This window comes from Poromitra crassiceps (assembly GCF_964638095.1).
Source record: "Poromitra crassiceps genome assembly, chromosome: 1".
NCBI lineage: Eukaryota > Metazoa > Chordata > Actinopteri > Beryciformes > Melamphaidae > Poromitra > Poromitra crassiceps.
In genome coordinates, this window is record NC_139623.1 from 50,052,591 (window position 1) to 50,074,728 (window position 22,138).

At 42.0% G+C, this 22,138-nt stretch overlaps 1 protein-coding gene across 1 annotated transcript in view; it reads right to left on the reverse strand.

Annotated features, from left to right (window-relative positions):
• LOC310776484 (uncharacterized protein) overlaps window positions 1-22,138 on the reverse strand; it is a 106,374-nt gene that overhangs the window by 53,855 nt on the left and 30,381 nt on the right. Inside the window, exons 4-5 of the mRNA XM_083636671.1 lie at window positions 19,000-19,121; window positions 10,359-10,608 (exon numbers count right to left, since the gene is read on the reverse strand). Coding sequence (XP_083492797.1) covers window positions 10,359-10,608; window positions 19,000-19,121 — 372 coding nt within the window. The remainder of the gene's footprint in view (window positions 1-10,358; window positions 10,609-18,999; window positions 19,122-22,138) is intronic.

The following is a 22,138-nucleotide window of genomic DNA, read 5'->3' on the forward strand; positions in this document are numbered from 1 at the left end:
GTCCAGGTGTGGAAGGATGTACTCTGAGCCTATAGGAGAAATATTTTGTCATTTCGCCTCTAGGGGGCGCTATAGCAGCATTCAGAACCTGTCCCTTCTAAATTGTTTTATTTTGAAGGGCGGCAGGAAGTGCTGATTCATTGGAATTATGGCCAGCCTTCCTTCTTGTATGACACTTGACACTTCTGAGCTGATTTCAGAAAAGAAAGTGTAATTTGGCGTGTAGGGGGCGCTATTGTTTGCCTATGGGGGGCGCTACAGTAACGTATCTCCGCAACCGTAACTCGTAGAGACTCACGGATGGCGGCGTTGGACTCGGGGTGGAAAATTAGCTGAACGAGGCCCGGAATCAGGATCGCACCTTCCGTTTCCGAGATAAAAGCAATTATTATTGTGCTTGCAGATAGGCAAGCACAATCTTAGAATCTCTCATACTTAATTTTATTATTTTTTTTCTTCTATCCAAAAGTTTGCTTCACCATTTCTCCTACAGTTTTCACACTACACAGACATGGGAGACATCAAAACGTGCGGCTCATTGAGGAATCGTGTGCATTTGGATTGCTAAGGGTTTCGTTTGCCGGTTTTCGCGATATTGGCGTTAACGTACGATTTTTTTCCCCATTCACTTGAATGGGGTTTCAAAATCGTTGGCATTAAATTAGCTCTAGCTCAGACACCGTATGACCTGCTATTACCAAACTTTGTAGCTAGGTTTACAGAGTCACCTTTTACTCTGTGCGGGAAAATTACACTAGTTGACCAGATGGTGGCGCTATAACAGCCATCCTTACGTTTTGGTCCATAACTTTTGAACCGTAAGGGCTACATTCAAAATTCTTTTTTCCCTGGATTCCTTGGGTCATTCCGCATCTGCTGATATAGGCCCCGCCCATTTCCGTCTAACTAGATTTTCCGCCATTTTGAATTTTGTCGAAAAGCGTTTTTTCGCTATTTCTCCTTCAAATTTTGCCCGATCTTCACCAAACCACATCACAGAGCGTGTGTGGACTGTCCCGCACAAAACTTATTTTGCGTATTTTTTAAATTCCGCACCGTTGCGATATAATCGACTTCCAAAGTTCTGTGGGTGGGGCCTATTTCACAAAGATCGTCCGATGTGAACCAAACTTGGTCCAGGTGTGGAAGGATGTACTCTGAGCCTATAGGAGAAATATTTTGTCATTTCGCCTCTAGGGGGCGCTATAGCAGCATTCAGAACCTGTCCCTTCTAAATTGTTTTATTTTGAAGGGCGGCAGGAAGTGCTGATTCATTGGAATTATGGCCAGCCTTCCTTCTTGTATGACACTTGACACTTCTGAGCTGATTTCAGAAAAGAAAGTGTAATTTGGCGTGTAGGGGGCGCTATTGTTTGCCTATGGGGGGCGCTACAGTAACGTATCTCCGCAACCGTAACTCGTAGAGACTCACGGATGGCGGCGTTGGACTCGGGGTGCAAAATTAGCTGAACGAGGCCCGGAATCAGGATCGCACCTTCCGTTTCCGAGATAAAAGCAATTATTATTGTGCTTGCAGATAGGCAAGCACAATCTTAGAATCTCTCATACTTAATTTTATTATTGTGCTTGCAGATAGGCAAGCACAATCTTAGAATCTCTCATACTTAATTTTATTTATTTATTTATTATTCTGTTTTCTTCTGGTCAAAAGTTTGCTTTGCCATTTCTCCTACAGTTTTCACACTACACAGACATGGGAGACATCAAAACGTGCGGCTCATTGAGGAATCGTGTGCATTTGGATTGCTAAGGGTTTCGTTCGCCGGTTTTCGCGATATTGGCGTTAACGTACGATTTTTTTCCCCATTCACTTGAATGGGGTTTCGAAATCGTTGGCATTAAATTAGCTCTAGCTCAGACACCGTATGACCTGCTATTACCAAACTTTGTAGGTAGGTTTACAGAGTCACCTTTTACTCTGTGCGGGAAAATTTTAGTATTTGACCAGATGGTGGCGCTATAACAGCCGTCCTTACGTTTTGGTCCATAACTTTTGAACCGTAAGGGCTACATTCAAAATTCTTTTTTCCCTGGATTCCTTGGGTCATTCCGCATCTGCTGATATAGGCCCCGCCCATTTCCGTCTAACTAGATTTCCCGCCATTTTGAATTTTGTCGAAAAGCGTTTTTTCGCTATTTCTCCTTCAAATTTTGCCCGATCTTCACCAAACCACATCACAGAGCGTGTGTGGACTGTCCCGCACAAAACTTATTTTGCGTTTTTTTTAAATTCCGCACCGTTGCGATATAATTGACCTCCAAAGTTCTGTGGGTGGGGCCTATTTCACAAAGATCGTCCGATGCTAACCAAACTTGGTACAGGTGTGGACGGATGTACTCTGAGCCTATACGACAAATATTGTGTCATTTCGCCTCTAGGGGGCGCTATAGCAGCATTCCTTACGTTTTGGTCCATAACTTTTGAACCGTAAGGGCTACATTCAAAATTCTTTTTTCCCTGGATTCCTTGGGTCATTCCGCATCTGCTGATATAGGCCCCGCCTATTTCCGTCTAACTAGATTTCCCGCCATTTTGAATTTTGTCGAAAAGCGTTTTTTCGCTATTTCTCCTTCAAATTTTGCCCGATCTTCACCAAACCACATCACAGAGCGTGTGTGGACTGTCCCGCACAAAACTTATTTTGCGTTTTTTTTAAATTCCGCACCGTTGCGATATAATTGACCTCCAAAGTTCTGTGGGTGGGGCCTATTTCACAAAGATCGTCCGATGCTAACCAAACTTGGTACAGGTGTGGACGGATGTACTCTGAGCCTATACGACAAATATTGTCTCATTTCGCCTCTAGGGGGCGCTATAGCAGCATTCCTTACGTTTTGGTCCATAACTTTTGAACCGTAAGGGCTACATTCAAAATTCTTTTTTCCCTGGATTCCTTGGGTCATTCCGCATCTGCTGATATAGGCCCCGCCTATTTCCGTCTAACTAGATATTCCGCCATTTTGAATTTTGTCGAAAAGCGTTTTTTCGCTATTTCTCCTTCAAATTTTGCCCGATCTTCACCAAACCACATCACACAGCGTGTGTGGAATGTCCCGCACAAAACTTATTTTGCGTTTTTTTTTTAATTCTACACCGTTGCGATATAATCGACCTCCAAAGTTCTGTGGGTGGGGCCTATTTCACAAAGATCGTCCGATGCTAACCAAACTTGGTACAGGTGTGGACGGATGTACTCTGAGCCTATAGGACAAATATTGTGTCATTTCGCCTCTAGGGGGCGCTATAGCAGCCTTCAGTACCTGTAACACCATAGCATCCAGTTAATACACCCTTGCAACGGCCTAAACACGTACTAGCTACACATTGCCGATTGGGGCTGTATTGATGCTGGATGGAAGGGCGGGGTCTAAGGCAGGGGCGGTGCAAGGGGGGCGGAGCTTCACGCGGGAGCAAGCACAATCAAATTTGCTTCAGCAAATTTAGCCCGTTCTAGTATTTATTTACTATCTCTATATTTCTTCTATCCAAAAGTTTGCTTCACCATTTCTCCTACAGTTTTCACACTACACAGACATGGGAGACATCAAAACGTGCGGCTCATTGAGGAATCGTGTGCATTTGGATTGCTAAGGGTTTCGTTCGCCGGTTTTCGCGATATTGGCGTTAACGTATGATTTTTTTTTCCATTCACTTGAATGGGGTTTCGAAATCGTTGGCATTAAATTAGCTCTAGCTCAGACACCGTATGACCTGCCATTACCAAACTTTGCAGGTAGGTTTACGGAGTCACTTTTTACTCTGTGCGGGAAAATTACACTATTTGACCAGATGGTGGCGCTATAACAGCCACCCTTACGTTTTGGTCCATAACTTTTGAACCGTAAGGGCTACATTCAAAATTCTTTTTTCCCTAGATTCCTTGGGCCATTCCGCATCTGATGATATAGGTCCCGCCCATTTCCGTCTAACTAGATTTTCCGCCATTTTGAATTTTGTTGAAAAGCGTTTTTTCGCTATTTCTCCTTCAAATTTTGCCCGATCTTCACCAAACCACATCACAGAGCGTGTGTGGACTGTCCCGCACAAAACTTATTTTGCGTTTTTTTGAAATTCCGCACCGTTGCGATATAATCGACCTCCAAAGTTCTGTGGGTGGGGCCTATTTCACAAAGATCGTCCGATGCTAACCAAACTTGGTACAGGTGTGGACGGATGTACTCTGAGCCTATAGGACAAATATTGTGTCATTTCGCCTCTAGGCACTTGAATGGGGTTTCGAAATCTTTGGCATTAAATTAGCTCTAGCTCAGACACCGTATGATCTGCTATTACCAAACTTTGTAGGTAGGTTTACAGAGTCACCTTTTACTCTGTGCGGGAAAATTTTAGTATTTGACCAGATGGTGGCGCTATAACAGCCATCCTTACGTTTTGGTCCATAACTTTTGAACCGTAAGGGCTACATTCAAAATTCTTTTTTCCCTGGATTCCTTGGGTCATTCCGCATCTGCTGATATAGGCCCCGCCCATTTCCGTCTAACTAGATTTTCCGCCATTTTGAATTTTGTCGAAAAGCGTTTTTTCGCTATTTCTCCTTCAAATTTCGCCCGATCTTCACCAAACCACATCACAGAGCGTGTGTGGACTGTCCCGCACAAAACTTATTTTGCGTTTTTTTGAAATTCCGTACCGTTGCGATATAATCGACCTCAAAAGTTCTGTGGGTGGGGCCTATTTCACAAAGATCGTCTGATGCTAACCAAACTTGGTACAGGTGTGGACGGATGTACTCTGAGCCTATAGGAGAAATATTTTGTCATTTCGCCTCTAGGGGGCGCTATAGCAGCATTCAGAACCTGTCCCTTCTAAATAGTTTTATTTTGAAGGGCGGCAGGAAGTGCTGATTCATTGGAATTATGGCCAGCCTTCCTTCTTGTATGACACTTGACACTTCTGAGCTGATTTCAGAAAAGAAAGTGTCATTTGGCCTGTAGGGGAGCGGGGGTGGGTGGGGCCTACTTCACAAAAACCGCCATAACTCCCGACCACATTGTCCGATCCGAACCAAACTTGGTCCAGGTATGCACATATGTACTCTGAGCTGATAAAAATAAAATTGTGTCATTTCGCCTATAGGGGGCGCTATAGCAGCATTCAGTAGCTGTATCTCACAAACTGTAAGAGTGACTGTTCCCAAATTGGGTACATAGGTTCATAGAGTACTCTTCTAATCTGGCCTAAAAAATTATACCATTTGACCTCACGGTGGCGCTATAGCTGCCCTCTTTATGTTTTGGTTTGTAAGTTTGGAACCATAGCTTCTACGATCAAAATTCTTTCTGCCCTGGTTTCCTTGGCTCCTCCCGCTTGTACTCACAAAGGCCCGCCCATTTCCCGCCCACAACTACTTAGTACACCCTAGCAACGATCTACGAATGCCCTATACCGATGAGCCGAAAACACCATAGCATCCAGTTAATACACCCTTGCAACGGCCTAAACACGTCCTAGCTACACATTGCCGATTGGGGCTGTATTGATACTGGATGGGAGGCCGGGGTCTAAGGCAGGGGCGGTGCAAGGGGGGCGGAGTGTCACGGGGGAGCAAGCACAATCAAATTTGCTTCAGCAAATTTAGCCCGTTCTAGTTTATTTATTATTCTGTTTTCTTCTGGTCAAAAGTTTGCTTCGCCATTTCTCCTACAGTTTTCACACTACACAGACATGGGAGACATCAAAACGTGCGGCTCATTGAGGAATCGTGTGCATTTGGATTGCTAAGGGTTTCGTTCGCCGGTTTTCGCGATATTGGCGTTAACGTACGATTTTTTTCCCCATTCACTTGAATGGGGTTTCGAAATCGTTGGCATTAAATTAGCTCTAGCTCAGACACCGTATAACCTGCTATTACCAAACTTTGTAGGTAGGTTTACAGAGTCACCTTTTACTCTGTGCGGGAAAATTTTAGTATTTGACCAGATGGTGGCGCTATAACAGCCGTCCTTACGTTTTGGTCCATAACTTTTGAACCGTAAGGGCTACATTCAAAATTCTTTTTTCCCTGGATTCCTTGGGTCATTCCGCATCTGCTGATATAGGCCCCGCCCATTTCCGTCTAACTAGATTTCCCGCCATTTTGAATTTTGTCGAAAAGCGTTTTTTCGCTATTTCTCCTTCAAATTTTGCCCGATCTTCACCAAACCACATCACAGAGCGTGTGTGGACTGTCCCGCACAAAACTTATTTTGAGTTTTTTTTAAATTCCGCACCGTTGCGATATAATTGACCTCCAAAGTTCTGTGGGTGGGGCCTATTTCACAAAGATCGTCCGATGCTAACCAAACTTGGTACAGGTGTGGACGGATGTACTCTGAGCCTATACGACAAATATTGTGTCATTTCGCCTCTAGGGGGCGCTATAGCAGCATTCCTTACGTTTTGGTCCATAACTTTTGAACCGTAAGGGCTACATTCAAAATTCTTTTTTCCCTGGATTCCTTGGGTCATTCCGCATCTGCTGATATAGGCCCCGCCTATTTCCGTCTAACTAGATATTCCGCCATTTTGAATTTTGTCGAAAAGCGTTTTTTCGCTATTTCTCCTTCAAATTTTGCCCGATCTTCACCAAACCACATCACACAGCGTGTGTGGAATGTCCCGCACAAAACTTATTTTGCGTTTTTTTTTAATTCCACACCGTTGCGATATAATCGACCTCCAAAGTTCTGTGGGTGGGGCCTATTTCACAAAGATCGTCCGATGCTAACCAAACTTGGTACAGGTGTGGACGGATGTACTCTGAGCCTATAGGACAAATATTGTGTCATTTCGCCTCTAGGGGGCGCTATAGCAGCCTTCAGTACCTGTAACACCATAGCATCCAGTTAATACACCCTTGCAACGGCCTAAACACGTACTAGCTACACATTGCCGATTGGGGCTGTATTGATGCTGGATGGGAGGGCGGGGTCTAAGGCAGGGGCGGTGCAAGGGGGGCGGAGCGTCACGCGGGAGCAAGCACAATCAAATTTGCTTCAGCAAATTTAGCCCGTTCTAGTTATTGTTGTTATTTTATTGACTTATTTATTAGTGTGTTTGCCGAAGGAAGGAGAGGAAGAGAGACCGAGCCGCTTTCACACCGCCCTTGAAAGCGGTAAATGTTACGGAATATGTAATCCGCATCAGCGGTGACATGGAATGGTGCGAATGGTCAGCTCATTTATAAAAAAAATTACAGGGAAACCACCTCACACAGCAAGAAAGGTATAAGTTAAAAAGAAAAGTAGCCTATACAATCATGACTGCAACAGGGACGCCAGGAGGAATGCTCCATGACGACACTATGAGTAAGTAGGTTAGGCTATTTATGCTAAAAAAAGAAAGCACACGCCAGGACGGGAATGTGGCGGTGCTGCTTGGTTCTGTGTGAAAACAATTTCTGTGGCAAGGCTGCCGACGTTGCGGGCCTTCTGAATGGCAATATTGCGCGATCTCTGTTGTGTGAAAGTGGCTAGAGATAAAGAGATAGAGAGGTGTGAAGGGGCGAAATTAGGAGAAAGAAGAGGTTTAAAGTAAAATATGTATATATTGTTTTGAAGTATGTATGTATATATCCTGCATTATATATTTATAGTATGTATATACTATATCTATTTGTTTCACCTACCTGGGTGTGTTTTTCTTTGTGTGTTTTTGAAATAAGTATGTTATTGTCAGTGACTACTGCTGTAACGCAAGAATTTAACTATCTATCCATCTATTGGGATGAAAGAGGGATGGAGAGGGACAGGAAGGGACAAGAAGCACACACACATTCAGAATGTAGCTAATCTAGTTAGTTACTACTTAACTGTGTACCACACTGACACTTTGTAACTCTGAAACTAATCTAGTTACTACTTAACTGTGTACCACACTGACACTTTGTAACTCTGAAACTAATCTAGTTACTACTTTACTGTGTACCGCACTGACACTTTGTAACTCTGAAACTAATCTAGTTACTACTTTACTGTGTACCGCACTGACACTTTGTAACTCTGAAACTAATCTAGTTACTACTTTACTGTGTACCGCACTGACACTTTGTAACTCTGAAACTAATCTAGTTACTACTTTACTGTGTGTACCACCCTGACACTTTGTAACGCTGAAACTAATCTAGTTACTACTTTACTGTGTACCACACTGACACTTTGTAACTCTGAAACTAATCTAGTTACTACTTTACTGTGTGTACCACACTGACACTTTGTAACTCTGAAACTAATCTAGTTACTACTTTACTGTGTACCACACTGACACTTTGTAACTCTGAAACTAATCTAGTTACTACTTTACTGTGTGTACCACACTGACACTTTGTAACTCTGAAACTAATCTAGTTACTACTTTACTGTGTACCACACTGACACTTTGTAACTCTGAAACTAATCTAGTTACTACTTAACTGTGTGTACCACACTGACACTTTGTAACTCTGAAACTAATCTAGTTACTACTTCACTGTGTGTACCACACTGACACTTTGTAACTTTGAAACTAATCTAGTTACTACTTTACTGTGTGTACCACACTGACACTTTGTAACTCTGAAACTAATCTAGTTACTACTTTACTGTGTACCGCACTGACACTTTGTAACTCTGAAACTAATCTAGTTACTACTTTACTGCGTACCGCACTGACACTTTGTAACTCTGAAACTAATCTAGTTACTACTTTACTGCGTACCGCACTGACACTTTGTAACTCTGAAACTAATCTAGTTACTACTTTACTGTGTACCGCACTGACACTTTGTAACTCTGAAACTAATCTAGTTACTACTTTACTGCGTACCACACTGACACTTTGTAACTCTGAAACTAATCTAGTTACGACTTTACTGCGTACCGCACTGACACTTTGTAACTCTGAAACTAATCTAGTTACTACTTTACTGCGTACCGCACTGACACTTTGTAACTCTGAAACTAATCTAGTTACTACTTTACTGTGTACCGCACTGACACTTTGTAACTCTGAAACTAATCTAGTTACTACTTAACTGTGTACCACACTGACACTTTGTAACTCTGAAACTAATCTAGTTACTACTTTACTGTGTGTACCACACTGACACTTTGTAACTCTGAAACTAATCTAGTTACTACTTTACCACACTGACACTTTGTAACTCTGAAACAAATATAGTTACTACTTAACTGTGTACCACCCTGACACTTTGTAACTCTGAAACTAATCTAGTTACTACTTTACTGTGTACCGCACTGACACTTTGTAACTCTGAAACTAATCTAGTTACTACTTTACTGTGTACGACACTGACACTTTGTAACTCTGAAACAAATCTAGTTACTACTTTACTGTGTACCGCACTGACACTTTGTAACTCTGAAACTAATCTAGTTACTACTTTACTGTGTACCGCACTGACACTTTGTAACTCAGAAACTAATCTAGTTACTACTTTACTGTGTACCGCACTGACACTTTGTAACTCTGAAACTAATCTAGTTACTACTTTACTGTGTGTACCACCCTGACACTTTGTAACGCTGAAACTAATCTAGTTACTACTTTACTGTGTACCACACTGACACTTTGTAACTCTGAAACTAATCTAGTTACTACTTTACTGTGTACCGCACTGACACTTTGTAACTCTGAAACTAATCTAGTTACTACTTTACTGTGTACCGCACTGACACTTTGTAACTCTGAAACTAATCTAGTTACTACTTTACTGTGTACCGCACTGACACTTTGTAACTCTGAAACTAATCTAGTTACTACTTTACTGTGTGTACCACACCGACACTTTGTAACGCTGAAACTAATCTAGTTACTACTTTACTGTGTGTCCCACACTGACACTTTGTAACTCTGAAACTAATCTAGTTACTACTTAACTGTGTACCACACTGACACTTTGTAACTCTGAAACTAATCTAGTTACTACTTTACTGTGTACCACACTGACACTTTGTAACGCTGAAACTAATATAGTTACTACTTTACTGCGTACCACACTGACACTTTGTAACTCTGAAACTAATCTAGTTACTACTTTACTGTGTACCACACTGACACTTTGTAACTCTGAAACTAATCTAGTTACTACTTAACTTTGTGTACCACACACTTTGTAACTCTGAAACTAATATACCGGTAGTTACTACTTTACTGTGTACCACACTGACACTTTGTAACTCTGAAACTAATATAGTTACTACTTTACTGTGTGTACCACACTGACACTTTGTAACTCTGAAACTAATCTGGTTACTACTTTACTGTGTACCACACTGACACTTTGTAACTGACTCTAAAAGTATTGTATTCTCATTTATTCAAACAAAACAATCCTCACATTTGTGTAGACGTCTGGGTCCAGGCCCCGCGGGCAGAAGGGAACCCCCCAGTAGTAGTGCACGGTTGACCCTCCTGGAGGCGCTGTGGTGCTGCTCTCTGGTCTCTGCTGCTGTTGGCAGCTGGAGCTAGAGGAGGTGGAAGGAGGTTCAAGCCAGACAGGTTTGCTCAAGCCGTGCCTCTCCTGGGAGAACGTGGCAGAACTCTGGGCTTCCTCGGCACCGACTGGACCACGTCTCCCGGGCTTTGGGCTGGGAACACAAGGAGACGCTAGTGCTTTTAGGGGGAGCAGGGTGTTGTAGTGAGTCAGACAGCCAACCGGACCAGAAGGCCCTAGACTCTAGGGCCTAGAGTCATCAGTAACAGCAATCTATCAAACTTTAAGTGTTGTCCAACAACAAGTTCAGCACTCAACACTTGATAATACTTTAACAAAGGACCTGTTCATCTAAAAAGTTACCCAAATTATTCTGTCAGCATTGTGGAAATTTGAAAGTCAGATTTTGAATTCCAATCTACTTCCCGTTACCTCTCACCCAGGTTTTGATGAATGCTGTGCTTGGTTGACAGTATACATAGTTAGTCCCATGGACTGTCAAACAACAGCCAGCCAGCTACTTGTCCAAAATAGGGATGGTCCGATCTGATACTCAGTATCGGTATCGGAGCCGATCCGGCCAAAATCACTGGATCGGATATGGGAGGGAAAAAAGAGGTACAATCCGATCCATTAGCCTAAACTATCACTAAATGCTTAACTAAACTTTGAGCTACGCGCCGTCACGGTGAAGAGAGATGTGTTGAGCAGTGCCAGCAACAGTGAGTGAGTCCTGCACTGTGCTCTCATTTCAGCTGCGTCGACTTATTTTAAGATCAAGGAAGAAAAAAGCGAACGAGACGAGTGCAGGGAGTTCCCCAAGCCCCGGTAGCCGGCGAGTTCTCCGCCTACTGGCCTTTGGCCTACCGGTTACTTTATACACTGTAAAATATATATATATATAATTTTCTTTTACAGTGCACCTGAACGCAACATACAAGATACCCACTGAATAAGTGTCCAAATGTTCATGTCATTCTGGCCAATACTCCACTTCTGTTATAACATTTCAGTCTGGAATATGGAATATCTTTCAATAATCTTTATGACTAAAAGGCTAAAAGTAATCTCATGTGTAAGAAATTACTGTTGTACATTGAAGTAAAAAAATTCAATAATTAACTTGTTGGTTTTGGATTTATTTAGCTTCAAGAGTGCATTTTTGTTCGTGTGACCCTCAACACAGGCTTTGAGAATCCCGGGCCACTAACTGATACTTATGCTTAAATTAACCGACTCATATTCTGGTTTATTTCAAGAAAAAAAAAATTTGGCTAGTGGAAATTCTAATTGTCTGGTAACTTCTAGCAGCCATAGGTGGTTAAAAAAGCTAATTTCAAGCCCTGCAGGGAGAGCAAGTGGTGACATAGGAGTGAGTGAGAAAAGGATCAAATATTGCTGTTTAAGACTGAATAATGACATCACAACTGTTAATTTAAAATGATTTATTCCTCTAAACCTGACTTCAAATGCCCAAGTCGTTGGGCCGTTCGGCCCCCAACCCTCAACAAAATCTGGCCCTCTGGTGGCGAGGAATTTTTTTTGTGGTCCTCTCTATCATCAAAGTTCCTGGGTTACGGCATGACAATATTTGTTCGGCCCCCGGCAACAATCTGGGTTTCTCATGTGGCCCCCCATGAAAAATAATTGCCCACCCCTGATCTAGCCTCTTAAATTGGTTCTCAAAGTGAACCAGATTCATGCATTTTAGTTTAAAATGTACACATTTTTCTTACAGGGGGCATGGCCCCCCGAACCCCCCCAAGAGGGTCCGAGCAAGGTTTACCCACCACAATCTCACCAAATCCTGTGGGAAACATACAGTTATTAGTATTTTCTTTGTTCTTAAAAATATACATTGCCTGTTTGTGTTTTGCCATATGGATATTGTTTTATTTATAATTAAATTGAGCATTGGGCCTTTATAAGAATGTTTATTTGTATTATTTCTAGGGATGCACGATAATTATCGGACCGATAAAATATCGGCCGATATGGCCATTTTGCGTTATTATTTATTATTCCGATAATGGCCTTTTTCCGATAAATTAACAGCGGATAATCAGGCTTTGTTTTTGCCTCGGACCGGAGCTATTGTTGTCGCACGCTCGTGACATCACAGCTGCGACGGCCAAACATGGCTGCTCCCATGCAGTATGTTGCAGTTTTTCACAGTTTAGATGATCACAGCTATTGTAATTTGCAATCCATATCCCGCATGGGTTCCGAGAGGAGGGCAAATGTCTATTACGTTAAACCAAAGCTGGCGATGATGCAGCGGATTTGTTTGTTGTTTTACGTTAGCTTAGCGAGTGTTAGCGTTAGCTCGTAACGCGGCCTACATTTCAGGCTCGCCCGCTTGGCAGACACACTGACACTGCTTGTGATCAAACAGCCCCGCAAAAGCACTTCATACTCATAGAGCTGGTGTAAACATATAGAAACTAATGGAAACCCCTTTATCCGAAATGAAACATCCAGGGATTGTGTATTTAACTACAAAAAACAACACGCTAACGTTAAGCTAACCGCGCTAGCCGGGAGTCCCACTATAACAAAGGGACTTTGGAGTTGAGCTAGCTGCTGGACAGAGCCATCTAACAGAGCCAATAATAAGGAAAACAAAGGTGCAGTCGTGCACATTAGGCTACATAAAAAGCATCAGTCAACATAACATGACAATAAGAGTCTAAATTACTATGCCTTTTGTCATTGTGTTTTATCTGCAGACTAAGCAGTAGGGCTGTGGCGATTCACTTATCTCCCGATTCGATACTATCACGATTCTTGGGTGCCGATTCGATTTATATTGCGATTCTTAAGTATTGCGATTCTACGATTATTGCGATTCGATATTACGATTTATTGCGATTTTTGTTTATTTTTTTATTTTATTTTTTCAGTTTGTTTGCTTTTTTACACTAGATTAGAACATGGTAAAAGTTGAATCATACACTAGAGACTGTATATTATATATCATGAGTAGGGCTGGGCAATATAGTTAAAAACAGGGGCGGACTGGGATCATAATTCAGGCCGGGCATTAGATACCAAGCAGGCCAGGCCGATATGGGCCAACGCGCGTGAAATTTGGGCCGTTTGAAGCCAGATTTGGGCCGTTTGAAGTCCAATTTTACAATGAGATGCACCCACTTTAACCCTGAAGTGTAATTATTACTTCAGACTAACTAATAAAGTAATAAAACCACTAGTAAACCAGTAGGCGGCGCCTGGCCTGCTGTTCAGTGAGTGGCCTGACTGCAAGCACCCAATTTTTTTTTTTTTTTTTTTTTTTTTTTTAAATTTGCGATTATCGATTCTGGAATAAAAGATCGATCCAAAAAATCGTGACATAAAAAATCGCGATACTTAGGTGAATCGATTTTTTCCCCCACCCCTACTAAGCAGTCATTGGCTTCCCGTTCTATAAAAGCCTTTATTTTTGTATTGACTATAATTGAGTGATACACTTTATTAAAACAATCATATTATATCAGAGGTTTTCTTTGTTTTGTGTTGTGTTCACAGTGATGTCAGTTAGATTTGATTAGGCCAGAGCTATGCTCACTACATCTGCCTTTTTTTTTTAACCCCAGGTGTGCATAAAATACAGGTAAATTCTTTTTTATATATATATTTTTTTATTATAATAATTATCGGTTATTGTATCGGTTATCGGTCCGGAGAAGCAGATATCTATCAGTTATATCGGTTGAAAAAATCCATATCGTGCATCCCTAATTATTTCAATTGTCACACTCATGGATACATATTTGAGGTTTGCTTATTAATTGGGAAAAGGACCACTGGAACAAACGGCACGAACATGATCCAACTACTTTTTCAATCTGTGTTGAAGCTTTTCTGATTTCGGAGTTGAAATCATTACACCTTCTCTGATTGAGTTTCCCCACCCAGACTGCCCCAGCCAGTCTGGGGACTCAAACCAGTAGCCTTCTAGTCATAAGCCCTCCTATCTGGCCTCTAGGCTCTGCTGCTTTTAATGTAGGTAGGTCATTTCTATATTTCTGTGTCATGCCATTTCTGGCCCATCCCACATGGGATTACAAGACACCATTTTACACAAGACCATACATCATCCTGTTATACAAAATAACATGTGAGCAAAAATAAATTGTATATGTGTGTGTGTGTTTCCTGTATATAACTTTTTTAATAACTGTGATAGCTCTCTGCGATAGGCGGTATTGCAACATAAAAAGGACGCAAACTGCCATAAAACACCACAGAAGAGAAGGTGTGACATCATCAATGATGACATTTTTAGGGGTGGGGGAAAAAATCGATTCACCTAAGTATCGCGATTTTTAATGTCACGATTTTTTTAATCGATCTTTTATTCCAGAATCGATAATCGCAAAAAAAAAAAAAAAAAAAAAAAAGATTTTGGGTGCCCGCAGTCAGGCCACTCACTGAACAGCAGGCCAGGCGCCGCCTACTGGTTTACTAGTGGTTTTATTACTTTATTAGTTAGTCTGAAGTAATAATTACACTTCAGGGTTAAAGTGGGTGCATCTCATTGTAAAATTGGACTTCAAACGGCCCAAATCTGGCTTCAAACGGCCCAAATTGGGCTTCAAACGGCCCAAATTGGGTTTCAAACGGCCCAAATTTCACGCGCGTCGGCCCATATCGGCCTGGCCTGCTTGGTATCTAATGCCCGGCCTGAATTATGATCCCAGTCCGCCCCTGTTTTTAACTATATCGCCCAGCCCTACTCATGATATAATATACAGTCTCTAGTGTATGATTCAACTTTTCCCATGTTCTAATCTAGTGTAAAAAAGCAAACAAACTGAAAAAATAAAAGAAAAAAATAAACAAAAATCGCAATAAATCGTAATATCGAATCGCAATAATCGTAGAATCGCAATACTTAAAGGTCCCATTCCGTGCAAAAGCTGTTTTTACTTGTAAATGCATATATACTGCTGTCAGCCCTCCCTGTAATGAGTGGTCACACGTTCAGAACTGCCACAGTTGGATTTGTCCCTATCCAGCGTCCCCCTGCAGTCTCCTCCAAGCCACACCCCCAAACGCGTCGTTTGCCCAGAGAGGAATCTGGAGAGAATTACGACGTCACTAGCTTCCTCCTGCATACTGCGCGGGTCCCTCTCACACAAGCTACCTGCACCATTTAGTCTATAGCCACAAAATTAACACTTCTAGCTGGAGCGACGCCAACTGTACGTGATCCAGCAACTGCAGAGGTGCATTCGGTAAGTCTAGGCATTTTGAGATGTCCTCTTTAGCGTAGTACCGTTTAGTTAACGATAACTCGCAACCTAGCGTGCTGGTCCACAGACGCTAATCTGATTGGCCGCTGGGAGCCTGGGGCGGGCTCTCCCTCAGCGGCCAATGGGAACTGTTAGTTCTGAATATATTATAGAAACAGGCCGTTCTTGGGAAGCGACCAGATGAGGAAGTGAGAACTCCGTCACAACAAACGGGTTTGCTATATTTTCGACAGATTAATCCAGAATCATGTTTTATGGACCAGAGACACACGTTTTTAAGAGGTTACAGCTGCACGAATTGGGACCTTTAAGAATCGCAATATAAATCGAATCGGCACCCAAGAATCGTGATAGTATCGAATCGGGAGATAAGTGAATCGCCACAGCCCTAATTATAACCTTCAACAGTGACATCATCAGTAACATTATCAATGATGACATTGTCATCAATAGACCCATTTCACGGGGGCCATTTTGTGTTGAAAAGGCAGGGTAAACAGGTGCAAGCAAAACACTAGGGGTGTCACGATATTTCGTCGCACGATATATCGCGATATCGAAACGTCACGATATGCGTATCGTCAGAAAAATCGTATTTTTATTTTTATTTTTTTTTGCTCCTGAATAATAATAGAACAAATTTAGCAGAATCAACACGCATGAGTGAGGGGGTAGACTACTACTGGCATGGCAAAACAGCTCAAGGGGTACATAAGATTACCGTAAATTCCGGACTATAAGCCGCACCTTTTTCCCCGTTTTTTGGCCTTTTTTGGCCCCTGCGGCTTATATAACGGTGCGGCTTATCTATGGATTTAAAAAAAAAAAAAAAAAAAAAAAAAAAATCTCTCTTTTTTAGCACTCTTTCTAACTATAAATCCACTTCTGTTTTAATTTCCTCTCTTGCCCTCTTTTCACCACACTTTATGACACTGTATGACACTGTGTGCACTGTAAAAAACAACACAGGTGGTGTTGTGTTATGTTGTTTTGTTGAAATGTTAATAAATGGGAGCTTCCTCAAACAGCCATCTCTTTCCCGACAATAAAAAAAAAAAAAAAAAAATACCATTAAAACACCCGCAGCTTATAGTCCGGTGCGGCTTATATAAGAAAAAAATAGTCAACTTTGCAGGTGCGGCTTATACACCGGTGCGGCTTATAGTCCGGAATTTACGGTACATAAGTTTAGGGACCATTGAGCATGAGTTATTTAAGAAATAGATTGTATACTTTATTTTTCTTTCACCATGCAACAAACATTTAGTTTGTGACAGTGTGACACATTCTATTGCAAGAGAAGCATTATCTTCCATGTTGTTTTATAGTTATTATAATAACAATTTCCAAAAACAGCATTTGTTTTGTATTTTGTGTATTTCAAATGAAAGACTATTTTTCCAGTATTTTCCCAGGGCTCCCTTGAAAAGAGGTTTCGATTTCAACGGGACTCACGTGGTTAAATAAATGATAAATAAATACATAAAAATGATTTACCGTAAATTCCGGACTATAAGGCGCACCGGTCTATAAGGCGCACCTTCAAAGGTGACTATTTTTTTCTTCTATAAGCCGCACCGGTCTATAAGCCGCGGGTGTTTTGATGTTTAATTACCATATGTAAGGCTTCGTGCACAGAGGGGATTGTCGGGAAAGAGATGGCTGTTTGGGGAAGCTCCCATTTATTAACATTTCAACAAAACAAAAGTCAGGTCACTAATCCCCAGACAAAATCACACATTGTGGTATTTTTTGTTTTTTTTACAGTGCACACAGTGTCCGCGGTGTGGTGAAAAGAGGGCAAGAGAGGAAATTAAAACAGAAGTGGATTTATAGTTAGAAAGAGTGCTAAAGAAGAGAGAATTCCGTTTTTTATTTTTTTATTTTAGTTACTCACAGTACTATTGACCAGTCCAACTCAAAAGATATTCGGCAGTTTCACTTTGAGCTCTTGTTCCGCCGCTGTCCAGCAATGGTTATGACGAGTCTCGCTGGGTACAGTACGCCAAAGCGATATCCATTGACTCGATGATGCTGTTGTATGTTGCGCGTTTCTGTTGCACCAACGCGGAGAGGTCCTGCCGGACGAAAAAGCGCGTACCCTCCCAGGTGAGGGGCTTCTTCCCCGCAGCCTGGAGGATGAGTTGACGGTCGGGCCAGCGGAGTAGGCAGATGAAGATGGCCCTCGGTGGCAGGCCGGGGTCTGGACGTGGCCGAGGCGCCCGGTGTGCCCTGTCCACCTCTGGTGGTTTCTCGCCTTCCTTCAGGTCCAGGATGTAACACAGGATTTTGCCACGAAAGCGTCCATGTCACCAATCTCAGCTCCCTCTTTTACATTGATCAGGCGAATGTTATTTCTTTTACTCCTGCTGATTAAGTCATCAACCTGCGTGTGCAGCGTTTCGATGTTTTTGCATTTTATCCACTTTCGGACTCACTGTGTTGTTTTTGTCCTCCAGTGCGCTGATGCGCTTTTTTTAGAAACTCTGTTCACGGTTGCATTATTTTCTTTAGTGAGTGAGTGGATGGACTTCTGCACGTTTTCAAACTTGTTTTCAAGCTGCTCAAACCTCTGAGCGATGTCGGACTTAATCGATAGTGTTTCACGGAGTAAAAGTTTAGCCCAAGCCGTGAATCTCCAGCCTCCAGCAGGTGAGTCATTTCCTCATTCATGGCGGTGATTGCTTCTTTCTTTCTTTCGTCTTTTTCTTTCTGCTTACCTGTGTTGTGTTATGTTATGTTATGTTATGTTGTTAAAAGAGGGCAAGAGAGGAAATTAAAACAGAAGTGGATTTATAGTTAGAAAGAGTGCTAAAAAAGAGAGATTTTTTTTTTTTTGGGGAAAAAATCCATAGATAAGACGCACCGTTATTTAAGCCGCAGGGGCCAAAAAAGCCCAAAAAACGGGAAAAAAGCCGCGGCTTATAGTCCGGAATTTACGGTACTTTTGTTAAAAAGAATATTGTTAAAATATCGTATCGTATCGTTATCGTGAACCCAATATCGTGTATCGTATCGTGAAATTAGTGTATCGTGACACCCCTACAAAACACTAATGAGGGTTTCCAACTTCCATGATTGGAAGTTGGAAACCCTCATTAGTGTTCTGCTTACACCTGTGTAAACAAATTTTACAAACTTGGTTTCTCCTGATAGAGCCCCCCCCCGCGTTTCATAGGAATATAGATTTACTCTGAGCACAGCAGAAACTGCTTTAAATTCAAGTAGATAAAATAATCGATAAAATACATAAAATCTCTGATATATCTCTATATTGGTTGTCCTACCTGCAGCTGGGGCCGGGCATTCCTGGAGACGCTGCAGCCAGGTGGTCTGGAGAGGCAGTGTGGTTGTCGGGCTGAGGAGGAGCGCTCTCCTCTGGGAAGATGGGGCTGGGGGAGCCTACCGACTGCAAGAGAGGGAGGGAGGGTGAAGGCAGCATGAATCATGATACTGAAAGAAAGAAAAAGGAAAAAAAAGTGTGTATATATATATACATTATATATATAATATATATATATATATATATAGTCCATGGGCCAGACCAGATATCGGTACCATCCGGGTGGGCAAAACCTTACCTATACTAAATTGTTTATAGGGTCAATATAAGTATGTATGTACATGTACCCTCTACACACATTGCAGATGTCAACCTCCCCCGATACCAACTTCTCTGCACCAGACGTGGGGAGGTCGAGTCCAGCCAGCTTCCACCATGTGAGGATTGGCTATTAATGCATTCCATTCATGCAAACAATCAGACTGCAATCTGTAGACCAGGGGCACTCAATTAAAAGTCATAGAGGTCCAGTTAGAGAAAATGTCCTCAAGCAAAGGTCCGGAACATTGTAACGTAGCTTGCGTTATGATTCAGTGCCATTGAACTTAGGCTACTTCAATGATTGCAGTAGCCTAATGGTACAATGTCTGTATGTAGACAACGACTGACTGTTAAATCAAAATAAACATCAACAATGTTTATTTAGTTTTCATATTTAACTGGATTAATTATAAATAACTAGCCTATTATAATAATAAATACATGTTCTTTTCTCATTTCAAGTGAAAATAATGGCTGCATTTAAAAATAACATACAACAGAGTGCTTTGAAAAAATGTGCATCTTAAAAGTGCTTTAATTTTAGAAAAAAAATCCCCTTTTCTTCCCTTTCCTCCACCTTTTCTATTGAGAGAAGTGAGCACCCTATCTGTCTGTCTATCTATCTATCTATCTATCTATCTATCTATCTATCTATCTGTCTATCTATCTATCTATCTATCTATCTATCTATCTATCTATCTATCTATCTATCTATCTGTCTATCCATCTGTCTGTCTGTCTGTCTGTCTCAGTGTCTGTCTGTCTGTCTGTCTGTCTGTCTGTCTGTTTGTCTGTCTGTCTGTCTGTCTGTCTATCGATCGTTCGCAATGCAAACGTCACATGCCGTTGGGCAGTGAATGTGTGAGTGTGCCCTCAGTCTGGACTTGAGTGTGTTTGCTCGTGTGGCGCTTTCATAGACAGGTTAGGATCGCATCGCACTTCACATGAGACAGACTGCCTGGTTTTGAGCTGCCCGTGAGAACAATGAATGAACATGAGTCTGCCTGCTCCGGATTAAAACTAAATCTTTGTTTTTGCGGTCTACTTGTTTCTTTTGAGCACGCCATGTGAAATGACTTCTATCTCTCGCATTTCTCCGAGTCTCTCGCCTCTACTCCGTCCGTCGGTGTGTCACTGACACTCTTGCCTGCAGCACTGGAACAGGCAGAATCGAATCGGATATTTGATTGGCTGAGAAGCATCACATGTGATGATTTAGAGCGCATACATTGGTCTGTGAGCTTCCTGGCAGATAAACCAGTACCGTAAAGGCTAGAAAACCATGTGCCGGTTAAAATAGAAACGCTCCGTGAAATGTAACAATTCTCAATGATTTGTAGGTTATAGGGCTCGGTCCGGATAGGACGGCGTCTGGGTCCGAATGCGGACCGGAGTCCGGACTTTGAGGATCGCTGCTGTAGACGGTCACTTCAAAACCAGCCATCTGTACCAAGCCCCAATGACCATGGGTGGACCACAGACGATGAGGGGCAGCTTGAAATCCAGTAGATGCACAGTTCCTCCGGAACAGGATGCCGTTTTGCAGTTGCTCTCCTGCAAATGTGTGAGGTTGTGCACACCACCAGAGTGCACAGGTCTCAATAATGGTCTGAAGTGCACAAACCTGTGCAAACTACAAACATGTGCCAACCAGCAGACTCAGATGTGAATGACGATAATGGTGTTGCCCAGGGCCGGCCCTAGTCATATTGGTGCCCCAGGCAAGATTTGATTTGGCGCCCCCCCCCCCCCACTTTCGTGAACCACCATCATTGATTATTATTATTATCATCATATAAAGATTTTGGTCGTTTGAAGCCAGATTCATATAGGAATATGTTAATTTTAAATTAACATTAGGATTAGACGGTTGTGATGTCAGTGTTCAGTCTTAACAATCATATATTTGCTCCTTTTCTCACTCGCTCCTATGTCACCACCTGCTCTCCCTGCAGGGTTTGAGATTAAACTTTTTTTTATCACCAGCCAATATGGCTGCTAGATTTTAAAGTTACGAGCCAATTAATTTCCACTAGCCAAAATGTTTTTCTTGAAATAAACCAGAATATGAGTGCCACTGGGTTAATATAAGCATATGTATCAGTACAAATAAGTTATAGCATAATTAATCTATCAATTACAGTATTTCACTGATCAATTGTGTGATTTCAAATTGTGTGAAAATAAAGAGATTTTTATTTATATGTAAATTGATAGCAGGGGAGCACTTGACTTGTATGTCACTTTATTTTTTATAAATAATTATGAGGGGGTGCCCCTTTTTCACACTTATGCACCTGGCCCCTAAAATGTCTGTGCACATCTCTGGATCGCAGGCAGGCTCTACTTGCACGTTTGAACGCCCTCCATCTGCTCTGCTATTTCACTCGCGTCTTTTTCTTCTCCCTCCCTCCCCCTCTCTCTCTCTCCCTCTGTCAATAGTCACAGCTCACAGATGTATCTGTAGGTTCGCACAATAAAAATTGTCTGGGTGTTTTGTCAATGAAAGTCCACCTTATATGAATCAGCAGTCATCAGGAAATGTTTAAACAAGGCTCCAGACGACTGAAAGTGATCAGCATTAAACGCTAGTCTAGCAGATGTCAAACAGAAACAAAACTAAAAAAGAGGAAAACTAAAGCAGCCTAGCCTATACAGCCTTTTAAAAATGTAAGTTCCTTGTTCACTTTTGACGGGGAGAAGAAGGCAGGTGAAGTGATTGTGAAACTCAGACACTCACCACCCAACGTAGGCTACTCACCTGCTGCAGCTGTACTGACGCTGCGCCTGGATGCTGTCTGTGACAAACGGCTTGTCCAACA